Raw genomic sequence first — 18,311 nt, forward strand, 5'->3', positions numbered from 1 at the left:
GATAGTTTAAGTGGTACCTAACCCTTCTTGAGCTGACAAACCCTTTGGCCTCTCAATCGTTTGACTTCCCTGCAAGCTTAGGACACAATGCGCACCTGGTATCTTGTCCCTTCAGCAGCCACCAATGCTCTACTAGGAATGGTCACAACCACTTGTTCCTTGGCTGATTTGCTATCAAGTGTAATATGTAAAGAGCAGTTAAAAGGTCAACGATAAAGGTCCATTCTAATCAATAAACAAAAAAACCTATGGCCCTGATAACGTGGTCACATGGTAGCTGTGCTTAAGATTGAGTGTAGTATTGATAGTGGGTGCAGGCGCATTTCTCAAAAAAAATCCGCCGTCTCTCAATGTCAAAACCTGTTCACGTTTACGAAGACAAAATAAGTCCCCTCTGAAATGTGTTTTCAAGCTTAGAATGCGTCCCATTATACAACCGGAACACACAACGGCGAGCCATTGACATATATCCCCGCCTCCGAGTCAAATAAACCAACAAACAGCAAAAAGCAAAGTTTGTGGCATTCCAATAAACAATAAATAAACCAGTAGCCAAAAAAGTTGTTCTCGCACCAACGATTTACATCCGTTGAACTGGACGGCACGCTCGTACAATGTATTTTAACGCGTAAAAGTAGCCGTGGGATACGAAACAGAATACAAACGTGCGCGCAATGCGCCCACAAATAGCCGCGGTGGGCGAGGGCGCGTGCCCTCGTTGTTAAAAGGGCAAGGCGAGCGTCAAGCCAAAGACGAAGCCTCCCTCTCCGCTCGAGGGAAAGACTTCGGGCCATAGCGCGCGTTACTCTGGAGTGGCAGGGTGGCCTGCAAAATATCACAACACGCACGTGCTGACAATCCAGCCTCTGGAGCACCTGGCTCCCGCGGGACACGGAGCCGTCACGCACGTGGCCTGGCAGCCAGAGTACATTGCAACTACACCAGACATATACATACGGCAGTGCAAGTTGTTCGCTCACTCATTCATTCGTTACTGTGCAGCTCACGTCGTCTCTCAGTATCGTGGCGACAATTGCATGCCAAGCTTACGTCCCTGTCCTTCACCAGCACGCGGTCTTCGTCACTGGACGATATTTCATTTGCCGAGTATTTTTTTCCTCCCGAATCTTATCACGATTGTGCCTTCGGCATCATACCACGAGCCGAAGCGTTTGTTTGTGTCTCTCACACCACAGGCAGATCTATAAACTTTTGGAAGGGGGCCAGTTCCGAAATCTCAAGCAATTTCTTTTAAATAAAAAACATGCAATTTATTACTGCCGTTAAATATGAATAAAACAGTTTTTGGGTTCTAAAGGGGGGGGGGAATTACTCCCCCCCCTCCGCCCCACCCACCCCTGGATTTTCCACTGTCTGACGCAGAAGCACAACCCTTGATGTTAGAGAATGACTCGTAGTCACGGATATCTCAGAGCTACCACTGAGATCCCTTGAGGTGAGAGAGCACAGCGCTCTCCCACCTGAAGGTCACGTTCATTGCATGACAGTCAAACTCGTCTTATTCAGTTCTTAGAGTTGGATTTTTTTCGTGCAGCCATTGGTGGCGAGATGTTAACTACCTTGACTGGTATGCAGGAGGCCGTGGGTTCGATCCCGACCCTGACGCCTGCTGTGTATTTGGAGTTTGCGTGTCTCTCTTCAAAGTGGTCGCTTGGATTTTCACCGGGTCCTCCGTTTTTTTCCCTTCCACATTTAGAAACACCACGCGTTTAGAGTATTTGGCTGCTGTAGATCTCCACGTGATAAGCCACTTCGTTGAGCAATCATTTGCGATGATGGATGCTTGTGTTTTGGCCCCGAAACGTCGTGATTAATTTATTTTATTCTTTATACCAACGTGACTTTACTGAAAGAACCAAAGAGTATTCTTCACGGTGATTAACTTCTCCGTGTATTAACTTTAATTTTCTACTTCACTCAGATTCGTAATTTCGTGATCACTAATTTGCTACGGAACTATTAACTAACTGAATATCAATATTGTCAGACTTCGAATCTCGGTATCAACACGCGTGTAGACTGAAGCGAACGCAACACATAAGCCAAGGTGGGCAGGCGGCTGGGAACAGACGACAGAGGCACTTTGTTGTCGTCCCGCCAAAGAGACTCCACCCACGGATGCAGATGCAGGCTGATGTCTGTTGACAGCAGACCATCGTTGCGGCTGTAACCTCGCTCCCAAGCTGCTGCTGCTGCTGACGTGTGTGTTTATGTATGCAGCCTATCGCATAGGATTGCCTAGCCCGATTGGCAGTGATAGACGTAGCACTAGCCTTACATTCTAAAAATAGATCTTCGGTTGACGGCCGAAAGTCAATATCAGTTTCGGCCGAAACCGAAACCAGACCGAAAGTAAAAAATTTACTTTCGGCCGAAACCGAAAGTTTGCCGAAAGTCGCCATTTGCCAACTTTCGGCGCCGAAACCGAAACCGAATTTCAGCCGGCCTCTAGTTCTGATCTTCGTTGTGCCCAATACATTGCACACTTCCCGAAGCACTTTGAGGATACATTTCGGCCTTGGTCTGTGAGAAGCTGCTCGGGAGCCCCCTTGTCCATCACATCGCCGTGCAAATATGCATTAGCTATGGATGCAGCTGTTTGGTCCGGCAACGGCCAGGCCATTGGCCACCGAGAAAAATACTCAACCCCAACAAGGAGAAATTGATTTCCCTTTTGCGTAGTCGGAAAGGGCCCCAGGATATCCAACGCGACCAATTCGTTAATGCGGGACACCGTGATAGATTGTTAAGGGGGTTGAGATTTTTTCGCCGGTGGCTTGCGACGTGCACAATCAGTGCAACCTTTAATGAAATGGAAGACATCATTAGACATTCCCGGCCAATAAAAAATCTCTTTGCACCGTAAGCAAGGTTTTCTGGTGCCCAAAGTGCATCAGCTTGTCAGCGTGCACTGCCCGCGCCAACCTACCTCGCAGGCCTGTGGGGATTACGATACATAATCTGCCCGAAACCTCATGCCACCGAATAAGCAACCCTCCCCGGAGGACAAACCATGAGATCCCCTTATGAACGGGTTTCTTCTGATCAAGGTCCATGCGGTATCGTAAGATCAAAAGGGAGACACCCTCCATCTGCAACTTGCCCCATTCTGCCCGCGTGAGGCCCAGCATGTCGTCCTTATGTGCGTCTGCCACGGCGAGCGGCGGGTCACCTGAGGCCGCTATGACCCCAGTTGACCTGCCCCCAAGCAAACTACACCGGCCCACACCTGACGAGCATGAACAAGGGTCATTTAACGGCAAGCGCGACAACGCATCGGCATTACAGTGCCTCACACCCTGGCGGTAAACAACGCGGAAGGAATATTCTTGGAGTATTTCTAACCACCGAGAGAGCTGGCCAGATGGCTGGTCCACTTTCAAGGAAAACTGGAGGGCCGCGTGATCCATACGGACCACAAATTCTCTGCCATAAAAGGTGTGGCCTGTACTGTTGGACAAAGTACAGATAGTCCCCGAGTTACGATGGTCCGACTTACGATATTTCGATCTTACGATGGCGATAGCGATACGACAAAATTGTGAAATATTTTACATTTCGCGCAGCAGGCAAACGCAGCAGCGTACGAGGTACGAATTTTGGTGAGTACAGTACTATGATACGTTACGATATATTCAATGCATGTATGATACGTAGCTTTAGTGATTTAATTTTAGGGTTACCACGATACGATACATTCAATGCATGTTAAAAGTTTTCATAGGATTGTTTCCTGAAGAAACTTTCTATTAAATTGCAGTTCATATAGGCAGACTAAGAATTTACCTTGTTTTTTTACTTTACATTTTATTGTGCAATACAGTATTGTAATTAATAAATACATACAGTATATCTTTTATACAGTACGGTTCTGAAAAATTGCCCTGTTTTGCTAAATTATCACCATTCTTTAAGACTCCTGGGAAGGCTAGGGCCATCTTCGACTTACGATATTTTTGACTTACGATGGGGTCGTCGTAACGCATCTCCATTGTAAGTAGAGGACTACCTGTATACCATAGCCAACAATTCTCTACGAGTAACACAATACCGCTGTTCCGCGGGTGATAGGACGTGGCTCCCGTATGCAATTACCCTTTCCACCCCTTTTTACCCTCCTCCTCTTGGCCCCATTTAAATTTCTGATTCTTACCCGTCAAGGCATGCAAGGGTTTAGCAATCGTCGCAAACTGCGGAACAAACCTTCGGTAGTACGATGCAAAGCCTGCAAAACTGTGCACCTCGCCTACCAATTTACGGGTTGGCCATTCACACACACACGCAGTCTTATCCGGATCCGTCGCGATACCCTTCGCATTGACATGTCCCAAATACTGCACGGACGTCTGCAACAAATGGCACTTAGCATGTTAAAACTTAAGGTTCGCTGCCTGTACCCTAGAGAGCACCGTCCACAATCACTGCAAATGCTCGTCGAATGTTCGGCCAAAGACGATGATGTCATCCAAATAAATGTAACAAGGTCCCATTGTAATCCTGCCAACACCAATTCCATAAGGCGTTGGAAAGTGGCTGGGGCTGAATGTAATCCCATAGGGAGGAAATTAAACTGGAATAGTCCCTGGGATGTGCGGAACGCTGTTTTAGGCTTGGACGATTCGTCTAAGGGGAGTTACCAAATTCCTGACAGTAGTTCCAGAACGGAAAAAAAAACGAGCGCCCGCCAACGCATCCAGGGAATTGTCCACACGTGGCAGCGGGTAAGCATCTGCAACCAAAACCTTATTCAATATACGGAAATCAACGCAAAAACACAAGCTGCCATCTTGCATCTTAACCAACAACACGGGGGATCCTCAGGAGCTAGTTGAAGGTGAAATTACGTCCACGGCCAACATTTCCCTTACCGCCCGGTGTACATGTTCCTTTTCAACAAGACTCATTCGATATTAATTTTGCCGAATAGGAGCTGCATCACCTGTATCGATGTGGTGTTGCAACAAATTAGTATGCCCGATATCAAATTTCCCTTGACTGAAAACGTCTGAGAACTGACATAACGACCGTACGTAGTTCGGTCCGCTGCACCTGGGACAAATCAGAGTTCTCCTTACATGATTCCTCCATCCATGTCCCCTCTGGCTCCGCTCGCTGATACACCGCGGCCACGATCTCACCTGCCCCTGGGTCAACAACCCCGCAACATGCTGCCATTGCGTAAGCCAACACATCCCCTTCCTGAACCACATCCGCTCCCAGGCCCACATTCAGGACCTGGTTTCCCCGAATGATTGTCTGAGCCCCCACTAATGCGAGTCCTCGGGTCGCTGTGTTTGATGGAGTCAAAAGGACCCCCCCCTCGGGGTCAGCCAATTGGAGGCGTTTTTGGTAGCACAGGGGAATCAACATTTGTGTGCCTGGCGAAATCTGTACAGAATTCTTTGCCAAGGCCTGAACTGTGGCATTCGCAACTGGTTTCCCATACAGCGTTGATCTGTTAACAATTTCAAGAGCAACCTTCCCAAAAAATCTGTTCCTAAAAGGCAAGATACCACCGTCTTCGAAACCACCACGGGCCCTGACACTTCTAATTCCCCTATTCTCACATATGCCTATATCCGTCCCAAAATGCCCATACTCCCCCCATTAGCCGTAACACATGCGTTTTCCACTGGCAAAATGCGACGATCTCTGAGGGGCAAAAAAATGATAAATAACGTCTGAAATTATGGTAGCCGAGGCCCCTGTGCCAACCAAGACCCCCCTGAATAGAACCAACTATTGCCTATGACCGTGCCACAGCTGCTACCACTCAACGCGCCAAATTTCCTCCACTGAGTAAAGGAATTGGGCCACCCATCCATATTCTGATCTCCTTGTTCACGTACCCGAATGGGTGAAGGGGAAGCAAGTTTGACCGACGAATTACATGCCAATCTGGATGTGTGAGCTGCTGGTAGTACGGGCCAAATGTCCTGTGTGCCGCAACTTGCCTGTTGGGGCTGGGATGGGATCGTTGGCAGGCCGGTGGATGTCGAGAAGGACGTTGAGGGCTGAATGTCACTCCGGCATCCCTGCGCGATATGTCACGGTCGTCCACACCGGAAGCAGGAGATGGAGGGTCCATGAGGCGGAGAGATTGTCCTTCTCCTGGGGACCCAACCTTGTGGTGGAAGGGTCACCTCTCCCGGAGGAACCCAACTTCGCGGCGGAAGGGTCGCCTCTCTCCTGGGGCCCAACCCGAGGTCGTCACGGGGTGTCCCCTTGCCGCCGAAGCCATCCCTGCGCCGACGCTGGCATCTCCCTCTGCAGCTCCGGTTCCTCCTCCACCAGCCTTGGATTACTCCCGGCTGCCCGGCAGATCGGCGTGTCCTCTGACTCAGGCTCCCCTGACCACGCCGCCACTGGGGTCCATCGGGTTACATTTTCATGGGCCTGCAAGCATCTGGCCACCCACAGGGATGTCTGTGTCTCCTCTTCGACAACGGGCAGCACAATCCCCTTCTCTTGGGCCAACCCCAACAGCTTCTCCATCGTTAAAGAGTCAATCGCCACCGGCTCCATATGCCGGTACGCCACCTGCTCCAGCACCATCAGTGCACTGCGGCAAACGAGGGGCGTCTCGGCCTCCCTTTGTCTGAAAAAAAAATTTACTCCGTGCGTTGAAAGGAGGGTCGAAAACCGCTGCCATCTCCCCGTACGCCTGACGAAGAGTTGTCCGCTTCTCCGGAGGAATGGCTCGGAATACTGCAAGAACGTCATCAACGAGGGCCATGGGTAAGGCCCGCAAGGCCTCATCCTCTGTCCACTCGACTGAGCAGAACACCGCTTCGAACTGCCGGGTGAAGGCGGCCCAATCGTCCCCTGCTGCCACAAACTCCCTGACAAGGGGCAGCCTCCTTAAACGGCACATTGATCCTCCCTGCCCCATCAGAGATGGATCCGGAGCTGCAGTTGGTCACAAAAAGTCGCCCACTGATCGCACCCCCTCCCCTCCGGGAAAATGGCGGCCGTTGACCATGCGGTCTCCACGGCGTAGGCAATGGCCACCCCCACTCTCGCGGACTCCGCCGCATGGAAGATGGCGGCCGGCGACTGCCCGGACTCCACCACGAGGAAAAATAGTTAGCGACCGCGCGGGCTCCGCCACGTGGGAGGTGGCGGTCGGCGCTGGTCTGGCCTCGGCCACGTGGCCGATGGCGGCCGACCACCGCGCAGGCTCTGCCGCGGCAGCATCGGCGGCCGTCATCCACCCCGTCTCCTCAACAGGTCCCCGTCGCTAGGCATCCGTGGCTCCCGCTGGCACCGCCGTTGCGCCCAGCAGCAAGGAGAGTCGTGTGACGGCCACGAGGAGCAGATCCAGTCTCTCCGCCACCTCTCACTACCCCTCCACGGCCCGAGGCTGCTGGCCCGCGGCTCCCTCCTCCGTCCCTACCGTCGCTCCCGCCGCGCCCAGGAGCTCGTACACCAGGGCCCCTGTTCCCGGGGCTGCCTGGGAAGGGGTCGCCTCCTCGTCTTTATCCTTGTCCGAGGTCGCAGTAAGTGGGTTCTTCTTTCTTGAGTATCTCGGCATCTCCTGACACCAGTTGCAATGACTCTCGGACAACGTCTGTCTTTCTTCTTTATTTATTATGGCACGTCACGTAGATAACGTACTCTCCTACCCTACAGTACTTAGCTATGACTAGCATAGAGTACTTGGGCTATAATAACAGCAGATACTTGAGCTAGGACAGCACCCAAGAAACAACCGCATGGAGACAGCGACGGCACAGAGACAGCGACGGTGTAGAGACAATCCATCCCGAACCCAGGGCAGCCTCGAGCTCTCTCAGCCTCCACCTTATATTCCCCCCGGCGTGGCCTCGCCCTGCCCCCGGCCACGCCTTCTTTCCCGAACTGTCTCAGCCAATCGCGAACATCCCCCCTCCTGTAATTATCCCTCATGACCACCTGGCCACGCTCTGTCCCTATCCCCTCATTATCTCCACCCAAGCACCGTCTCTCTCTTTCAGCACTGTCCCTACACAATCACACGCGTTTCCCTGCCCACAGCCCAACAGTGGATGTCCATTGCCTCCATTCGAATGCTCGTTCTGACGATTCCCACGGGATACGGGCGCCGAGGTGGGGCCTTGCATTATCTCAACATGTCGCACGTTTCACCCCCACACCCTCCCCCGATCTACATCACTCCGATCTAATTACTCAACACTCCATCCCCTTGGCACCTGTGTTGGATTAGCATCTCGCACTTTTCCTCATGTCGCCATTGGAAATCCCATATTTACATAATTTTCACCATCTGACCACCACCAATAAGCCTTAAAACCCCAAGAAAACAATGTGCACAAGGAAAAAAATCCCCAATATTAACAGACCGAGCATCCGGCACACGACGCACAACAGTTGGCTTCTGTGTCACGGAATCAATAAAGCGCTTGGCATTGGCACCTCCGTGGGCTGCTTGGAGGAGCATGCCCGATCGCAACGGGAGATCAATAGTTGCCATATGGGGTTTGTACAGAGGCAGAGCCAGCGTTTTGTCAGCATGAGTGAACATGTTACGTGTCTTCGTAATTGCTTGCACTTCATGTGCATTTAATATGTGTGTAAATTGCCCCTTGTGGGTGAAGGTCACAACCTTTCTGAGATTAATACGGTGCGTACCGTATGGACATCCATCAAATGTATAATGGGTAAAGGTGCAGCCCTGCAATTGCTTGGTCATGCCACTGCTAGAAGAAGCGCCTCAACCGGAGGGAGCTCTAGATAGCCCCCCCCCCCACCTCAATAGGGTATGTGGCCTGCTCTTCCACGTTGGCTTGTAAGAGGCAGAAGTACCCACACTTTACACCAGCGTATACAACCTGCAGATCGAATGAACTTCAGTGGAACTATTTATTATTCTAGGAGTCGGTATGGCTTTCAGTAACTTGCCCCACGGTTTCAACTGCCACGCCTGGAGAGATCGAACTGGCGACCTCACTGGATTGCAAGTGCAGTGTGCGCTCACCATCCTACATCAACGTAGAGTTCGATTAGATGAACTATTAAAACAGTGTGTTTTCCCTCACTGAGAGGAAAAATAATTGTCGGCATTGATACCAGGTCAGCAAACGATAAACAATAGACGGTAATTGTTATTATTACTTCACTTTGTAAGGTCCCTGTTGCAACAATTACTCGTCTTGCATTCACATATACTGCCTGCAAGAATTGCTGGCTCATTTACCACAATGGACATGTACCCCTTGATCCCAACTTCTGATATATTTCTCGAGAAATTGTGTCTTTTACCAACATCACAGTAAATCAGCAGCACACTTGTGAGCTGAGCGAGTCAAAAAAAAAATATTTATTATTCAACGAAACCCAGTCAAAAATAACCGACCCTCAAACGCACTGCAAGTCCGCCCTGTTTGCCTGCGTGTTGAGGTGCAGTTGCCCAAGAAGACGCGCTATTAATCCTTATTGTACTGCAGCTATGAGGGTGCTTTTATGATGAGTAACTCATCATTTGGGTGGAGCAGCAATAACACTCGTGCCTCACAGCAAGTAGTAGTGCCTAGGTTCGATTCCAGACTCGGACACCTTTCTGCGTGCATTTTGTATGCTCTCCATCTGTTCCGCATTGGTTTCGTCAGAGTCTATCGGCCGTAGCTAAACAAAAAAACATACAATGTAACTGGTATTCGTCACATATCCCAATACCGAAAAATGATATGCAAGTTACTCAATTGGGATTATGCATGGCAACATCGCCCCCTACTGGGAAAACATAATACTCCCTGAGGCCTTTTAAAGACGGAAACTGCATCGCACGCTTTCAGATACGCTTCTCTTTCTCCCGATATTCGGAAGCCACTGGAGCTATGCGCTTATAAATCATCAAGATCGAAAATTAATTTCTATCTAAGTGCTGTTTGCGTTTAGTTTGTTGTCCTTCTCCCCGACCTCCGATGAGCACGGTTGGCTCACCTACGGTGGGAAAGAAGTTCTACATACATGCAACATATGGAATAATCCATAATATAACTTTTTTGGGTTAGATTGCAAAAATATATAGATGTGTCGTTAAAACCCGTGTATAGTAGTGTAGTGTGTAGCGTAGTGTATAGTAGTGTAGTGTATAGTGTAGTATACTAGTACAGCACACCGGTTGTGTGTTGGAGAGCCAAGCCACAACATTTACAATCTGAGTACGACGTTTCGCCAGTAATTAATTGAAGCTAGTTGTAATTAATTGATGAAACTAGTTGTAATTACTGGCGAAACGTCGTACTCAGATTGTAAATGTTGTGGCTTGGCTCTCCAACACACCGGTGTGCTGTACTAGTATACTACACTATACACTACACTATACTACTATACACCACTACTATACACTACACTATACACTACACTACTATACACTACACTATACACTAGTGCTGTACTGGTGACGAATTGCCACGTTCTGCTTACGTGACAACCCTTACTAGTTGGCTGTGCCGCGTGGTGGCAGGTTTTAACGACACATTTATATATTTACGCGATCTAACCCAAACAAACCTTGATGATGGATGATATTGGTCGCGAAAGCTTACGTGTTAAACGGAATAATAATAATTGACAGTGCGAGAAGGGGTTTCTGTAGGGAGTGCTCTTCACCCCCATAGCATGCGCTGGTGGCTCTGAGTCGGTCTCCTCCTTTGCTTAAAAAGTATAAAACTTCCAACTATTTTTTATTTCACTAGGTAAAGGCCCACTGTGCTATAAGCTATTTTTCAGCAGCGACCTGGCGACAAATCATAGCTCAACGAATTAGCTTATCACGTGGGAATGTATAGCTGCCAAATACTCTAAGCGCGCGTTTCTTAATGTGGAGGGGAAAACCCGGAGGATCTGGAGAAAAATCCACGCAACCACGGGGAGAACATGCAAACTCCAAATATACAGGCATCAGGATCGGGAGCGAACCCACGACCTCCTGTATACCGGGCGAGGTAGTTAACATCTCCTAGCCACCGTGGCGCCCCTGATTTTTCCACGTCGAGCATTTAGCAATCGCGAAACTGAGCAGAGAAACGACGCTGAGCATAGACCCAGATCACTCCGTTAACGCCCTCCCCGGGCAACTCTGTCTGCCTGGTCACCTCTCTCTCTTTCTCTCTCGCTCTCTGTGCTTAAAAGCCTCTCCTCAACACTTTCCTTCTTCATAATCCTCAATTGCTGTATTTCTATATGAATACGTTTTACCCTTTCTGGCAATAAAACAGTTTGTGTTAAGATGCTAAGACACCAAACTGAAAACTTTTGCGAGGGATCATGTCTGCATTAACCACATTTACTTGTGGCGAACCTATTCTTATATTTTTATAGTGGCAAGAGAGATCCCATGATATTGTATATCTTTTCTCTTCTTCCCTTACTCACTCTCTACCGCTGCTTCCTGCTCTTCCTGAGTAATTCTGCCTACGCTTTGTAGGCACTCGTTACGTCACGGGCACGTTATGCATGTGAGGTGCTGCTGTTGCTGTAGTTATAAAACCTCGGCGAGCACAAAAAGTGTAACTCTCCTTGCCCGTGAGCCGTGTGACTGGTTAACCGGTGTGTTGATATTGGAAGTGTCCCAGACAGTATAAGGATCATTGATACGATTTTGTTTTTAAATGTTATTCAATTCTTTTATTTTATATTTACCATTTCTATTTGAAATTGTGCATTCTTAAATATGTAATTGTTTGTTGTTGGAGTGATAAGTAAAGAAATATATAAGTCTGTGGCTCTCCGGTTGCCGGGGTGAAAAGTGGTGCTGCTGTGTCCTTGTCCTGTCCTGGTCAACCTGGGTCAAAACTCAACTAACTTAAACAAATCGGGCTAATTGGCACCTCCACTATTGGAGATGCCAATTTATATAATTGGAGGGGATGAAGGGGAAGGCTGGAGGGGGGTAGTTCCCCCCCCCCCTTTTATCCTTTTTATCAATTGTTCTGTAAGTTATACAAGTCAAGTAAACATGTCTGCAGAGACTCAGGCAAGCAGCTCGAGGCGGTGGTCGTCGCAGCCGTTTCCTCGAACGCACAGAGGGGCCGGGAGGCATCGCAGAACGAGCGACAGAACGCGAGCAGATCGCGCGGCGTTACTCATTCAAGTTTAACATCGACTCTGTCGTGCCCCCAGTTCGGTTTTCTATGCCGCCCGCCACCCATCCCCCCACCCCCCCCCCCCCACTTTTAACCAAGGTCACACCACGGGGTCAATGAGTAGGGGCATCGCATCATCGCATGCGTGAGCGCGGCATGGGCGGCGTTTACCTTTCTTCGCGTACATGGACAGCGCGTCGTCGTAGGAGAACGGCAGCGCTCCGTGCGGAGCGTAAAAGTCGCCGTAATAACTGGCGGCGGTGCCAGCGGCCGAGGGGAAACCCTCCCCGTGGAAGGCGCCGTCGTGCCCCAACGCTCCCAGGTGCCCACCGCGCGCGTGCGTCGGGGTCTGCTCCGCGCCGGGGCCGTCCCACGCCTGGTGCGACGCCCCGTGTTGAGTCGCCTCGTGCAGGGCCATCCCAGGGTGGGGCGCCCCGTGCTGCGAGAGCCCGTGGTGGGACATCGCGTGGGCCGGCGCGGCGCGCTGGTGCGGTCCGTGGTGAGGCGATTCGCTGTAGGGCATCCCGTGGTGTGGCAGGCCCTGGTGGGCCATCCCTTGGTGGGTGATTCCATGGTGAGGTACGCGTTGCTGGGGTGTTCTGTAGTGCACCGTCCCATGGTGGTTGCCCATCGCGTGGTGGCCCACACCGTCGTAAGGCGCGCCATGCTGAACGACCGCATGGTGAGGCGCGCCGTGGTGAGTCGCGCCGTACTGAGCCACCGCGAGGTGAGGCGCGCCGTACTGAGACCCACACGGAGTCCACACGTGCGACCCCTCACCGGCGGCCGAGCCGACGGCGGAGCAGCCGGCGTCGGAGTGCGCGCCGGCTCCGGGGTTGGGGTGGCAGAACTGCTGTGCTCCCTGGCCGTAGCTGCAGTCGGAGAAGGCTGGGTTCGGGCCCTGGTAATCCTGATGCTGTCCAAAGTAGCTCATTGCTCTTCTCGACCTCCGCACTCACGAGCCTCCCCACCCACCGCCCCCCACCCCCTCCGAACTCCGCGTTCAAATGCGAACTCGCGAAGGTTTTGCCTGTTCTCTCACAAAAGTCTCGTTTAAATGCGGCAATAGCTTTAATAATGAGCGTTTAAGACATTTGTCAATGACGCTGCCCTAAAAAGAAAATAATAATAATATTGGATGACATTTCGAGCAACGGCCCATTTCCCATAGTTTTACGGTAATATTTACTTTGCCTGCGGAGTGGTGGTACACTTAACGATGATCGTGGTGCCGTCCGTGCGTGTGCTGTTTTACGCACACAACGGCTTGGCCTCCATATATTGACATTTGCTGCGGGACCTTGGAAGCCACGACGGCAGCCCCGCTTATATTGACCGAGAGGATCTCGCTCGGCTACCAATCAGTGCCGGGAGGCACCGAACGCGACCACAGCAGCCCTAGAAAGCTCTAATCTGCCACAGCTGCCAAGTCCATGAGAATGGCCCCAATTATGTTGCCCGGTTGATTTTATTGCATGAGTGATTACTTTTTTTTTCCATCGCAAGATGCGTCGTCGTCTTCTTCTTCTTCCATCGCACGGGCCGAGGACGCTTAGCAATTGTTGACATTCGCAAGCCGTGCCTTAGAACTGTGAGTTTGGGTGAGTCTATTTAAATCGGTGCCACACAAAGAAACTGTGGTCGGGCGTGACATGTTCAATGTTCAACTAACCTTAAAGACTGCATAAGGAGGGCAAGGTGTTCAATTGGAGGGGTCGGGAGCTGAACCTCCTCCTTCCCCCGAATGTCACGGAGCTGGTTCATGGTATTTTAATGTTTATGTTTTTCAAAATCAGAATATTTATTTACACTGGAGGAATCCGATGAGCAATATATCTCTTGTTCACAGATGTCCAATTGTGGCGGGTAAGAACGTTACAGCAACAAACAGTACAAAAACATGATAGTAGTGCAACATATAAGGTAAACAAATCACCCAAACACATACAAATAAAGTTAAACCACCCCCATCCTACCACAAATATATAAAATGCATGTTTCTAAACGTGTAGGGAAAAACTAGAGGACCCGGAGAAAAAAAATCCCCATGACCACGGGGAGAACATGCAAATTCCAAATATACAGGCATCCGGATTGGTATCGAACTCCCGACCTCCTGCATACAAGGCGAAGAAGATAACATCTAACCACCGTGGTGCCCCTTTAATAATAGTGTTCACGACTGGGGAAAGTTATCCCTCCACCGTGGGGGCTGTTTGGCCATACCGTACCATGCCGGTCTGTGCGGGTTGGTGAATGAAATGGTCCAGGACCTAGTATCAAATAAATTGCCATGGTAAACCAACAATGCGCTAATCACCATATCACTGCTTCACTCCTCGTTTACATGCAGTAAATTATACTAAAAACGAGTTTTTATTTTACCACTTAAGGCCCACTGTACAGAATTGACCTGGCCACAAATGATAGCTCAACGAAGTAACTTATCAAGCGGAAATTTATAGTGGCAACCAAATATTCTTAAACGCATGTTACAATGATCAAGTTAGCTTCCCGTGCTGTACATTCCGTGCAATGCACAATGATGTGAGTCTGAAAGCGTTTAACTGGGGCTGGGCAGAGGGTAAGCCAGGTACTCCAGAAGTGCGGTGATGGTCTCCAAATTGTCGTACATTGTGGATCTGTTTCACTTTGGGCCCGGTCCTTGTTTTAAGGACAGCGCTGGCAAGAGAATCCCTGCAATGGTATGGCCCCAACAAAGTCACAATTTTAACATTGATAAGTAAATATATGTATACATGTGTAGATGTGTAGATGTGTGTAGAGCCCTTTTTTCAATCCACTGCTAGATGGGGAAATCAGTGAAATGTTACATTGCTAGTAGAAATCAATATGAAACTTTGATTTCTATTTCAGAAGAACGTGGATCTGTTCAAACTAAATATGAATCAAATTAATCAACGGCCTATTATTTCATTGCGATATAATTCATGTGATATTGTCTTTGTTTTCATAATAAAAAACACATACATCTACACAAGCATATCTAATGTTAGTTGAAATGATACCAATTCAATGAAAATCGTGCCAATAAAATAACTCTAAAGCAAAAAAATAATATTACAACACTCTTGAGTGAGCGGGGAAAAACAATAACGCACACACGATACGGCTTCTGTCCATTATCTGTTCATTAGTTGCAAAGGATTACACTTTCACAGGGTAAATTGCAATATTTTTTTTTTTAAACGGCATTATCTTCCAAAGGAAATATTAATCTTCAGAATATCATGGGTGCTTAGAATACTGTTCGACAGCAGCAGGTTGCAGAGGCCTGGTCAATAAAATCAATAGCACACCAGGTTTTAACGGTTTAGCGAGATATATTGTTTTTCTCGCTGCGTATGGGCCACATGGGTTATTGTTCTGCTGGGCTGACGCGGCGGTGGCGGGGACAGCTTGAGATGCGGCTCGTTGGGACCAAGGCACGCGAGGTGAAGGGCAGCCACAATCTGGAAATCGCCGTCTTAACCCGGGCTGACACCGGGGCCTGCACAACGGCGCTCAGTCCAAGCCTTTAAAACCGTGTAATCCGCCTAAATGTGAATAAGTTAATCGATTTTCTCAAATTTCTTGGGCCTTTTACACAATTCCTGCTCACGAAGGGGGTGACGAATGAATGCTGTATTGTCGCCGTTCAAATAGAAATGTCATTTGATAGTTGCTTATTCGCTTCATTTTGGTATAGTTACCGGTGCAAGTTGCACCTTGGCATAGCCAAAGAAAAGGAAAAACTAATTACAGCCCAAAAACGAGTTAACATAAATATTACAGGTTTAGGACTTTGCCTATTTGAGAAAAACTCTAAGCAACATTATAATGCCTAGAGGAGTAAATTGATGAACGGTTGTCACCACCTTAGATAATGTAATGACTAACATAGTCATGGATAGTGCATTGAAAGTGGTGGATAGCAAGGGGGATAGGGTTTAAAAGCAAACCGAGAACATAAGCCAATATCACGAAGTAGAGGAAGAGGAGATGTTACACAGAAGAATGAATACACAGAACTCTGTTTACTTATTAGGGATAGAATGAGACAAAATCACAGAATATAACACAAATTGACTGAAAACGGCACAGCAAACAATGGGAGTATAACAGCATTGCAACAGGTTGATCATTGGCTGTGTACTGAATGGTCGCTTTTAGAAAGAAAAGTGGAAACATAAAATAACCTTAAAATTAGGGGAGAAGTTTTATTCGGATCTCTTAAGCAAAAAAAAATCACTGGAATGAAACCATTCGTTGGATGACCAGGAGGAAGTTTCAGATGTCACACTTGATGAAGTCAGCTGTGCCCTTGACAGTATGAAAAAGAGAATGCTTCTGAACCAAATATGATAAACGTGGACATTGTCAGAGAGGCGGGGACTAGTTGTTGAAACAATAATGATTCGATCTCTTTGGCTAAATGTTCACACACACATGAAAGACCTCGATCGTGCCGTGATGTGTGCTGGTGTGTTGTGAAGGGCAACATGCCGTTGTTTCCTCCAAAAGAAAGTTGCAATTCAGTGTACATTCCAAGTTACGACGTATGGATCAGACCATGGGCCGTGACAAAGAAAATGAAAAGTGAGAAATATGGAACAAAAATAGGAAAAATGTTCTTAGAAGTTGCCCACTGAGAAAGAGGAAGAGGGGCACACATAAATTCGAGCTGTGGTTCTCAACCTTGTTTGGCTACTGTATCACCCCTTGCTGAATGTTGTTTCAACCGAGTAACCCCGCCTTGCCTGACCCAACATGGTTCTGAGAAATAAATGTATAAATAATGAACATCAATATTTTAACCAATTGTCCATCTTGTGCGGTATCCTCACGAGCTGCTAGTAACTGCAAGCCAAGTAAAATCATTTAACGGACGCTCCGCACGCGTGACGTTACGTGTTCGTGCTCGCTGCTTCCTCTCGGAAACCCGCATTGTTGACGATCAATGAGTTCAGAAAGGTCTTTTATATCGTTCTTGGTTATCATCTGGATTAAATTTTATCGTAGTTATTTTATATTGGCAGATTCGTACAAGATTATTCACCAATTTCCTCTCAATGTATAATATTATTTCGCACGTGTAGAGATCATCTCACGCACCCCCACCCTGGGGTCCGCGTAGCCCCAGTTGAGAACCACTACAAGTTACAGACATCACATCGATATTGCCAACACCCTCACCTGCGGTATGTTCGGGTCTCGCCCCGACGACTGTAACGCCATTCTCTCCGAGTTGTCGTCAAGCAAGATCCTCAAATTGCAACGGTTACAGAAGAACCTTACTCGTGGTGTCCTTGGCGTCCACCATCTGCGACTCAGCTCAGCCACCGCTCTCCGTCCTCTTTCATTGGCTCCCTCTCGCCAGCAGGACAAACTATAAAATCACCTGCCTTTGTCACCGCGCCTTCACCACCGGTTTCCCACCACGCCTTGCCGCACTACTCTTCCCGTGCACTGAAGGCTCATGGTAGAACCCTACGCATCGTCACTCTCTGCTCCGGACACCAAGGTCTCGAACTGTTAGAGCCTCACTTCGGTGCTCTGCTGTCGCCCCTCTCGGTTTGGAACTCCCTATATCCCTTTGCACATCCGCAACATTAAATGCACTCTGACTTTTAAGAAACAACGAAAGGCCTATATCTGTTTGGTCAGGGCTTTCGAGCAGCCCAGAGTTTGGCTCTGCGCCTCTGAGTTGTTGACTCGTCAGTAAAATGTGGCGCGTTATAAATGTCATTATTATTATCATCATCATCATCATATCGACTGTTACGAGAAGTGTGTGAGCTTGGACAGGTATACTCGTCACAGCCAGAAGGGACGATGGCCTGTGGTCGAGACAATGCCAAAGAGTAAACTCTCTCCGCAAGGATAGAGTTGTGAAATCAGCTCGTGTGCAGCTGCTAGACGGTGTCGTTGCATTGCAAGACCAATACAGATGGTGGCAGCTTGGGGGAGGCCTTCATCCAGCAGTAGAAAGATGATTGCTTTTGATGAGGCATATCCACTAAGGCACATGTAGGAACCAAATTAAACAGGACCTCATTAAATTTAGCATGGACTGAATTAAAACAATGATCTCTACCGTGAATGATAAAAAAATTGCATGAAGGACAATGCACAAAGAATGTCAATGTGAGGACCAAAAAACTAAAATAATGTTCAATAAAGTAAAAAAGAAATATGCAG

General features: G+C 48.6%; 1 protein-coding gene across 4 annotated transcripts in view; it reads right to left on the reverse strand.

Annotated features, from left to right (window-relative positions):
- Window positions 1-18,311, reverse strand: part of LOC116948582 (thyroid hormone receptor beta-A-like) — a 48,658-nt gene that overhangs the window by 17,795 nt on the left and 12,552 nt on the right. For 2 of the 4 annotated variants that reach the window (XM_076071628.1, XM_076071627.1), the window contains exon 1: window positions 12,282-18,310. The exons of the other annotated variants lie outside the window; for them this stretch is intronic. In XM_076071628.1, coding sequence (XP_075927743.1) covers window positions 12,282-13,044 — 763 coding nt within the window. In that variant the 5' untranslated portion in view covers window positions 13,045-18,310. Of the gene's footprint in view, window positions 1-12,281; window position 18,311 lie in introns of those variants that run through there. 4 annotated transcript variants of the gene reach the window in all.

The sequence above is a fragment of the Petromyzon marinus genome, chromosome 34 (genome assembly GCF_048934315.1).
Source record: "Petromyzon marinus isolate PM22_M1 ecotype Great Lakes invasive population chromosome 34, UKy_Petmar_22M1.pri1.0, whole genome shotgun sequence".
NCBI classification, from domain to species: domain Eukaryota; kingdom Metazoa; phylum Chordata; class Hyperoartia; order Petromyzontiformes; family Petromyzontidae; genus Petromyzon; species Petromyzon marinus.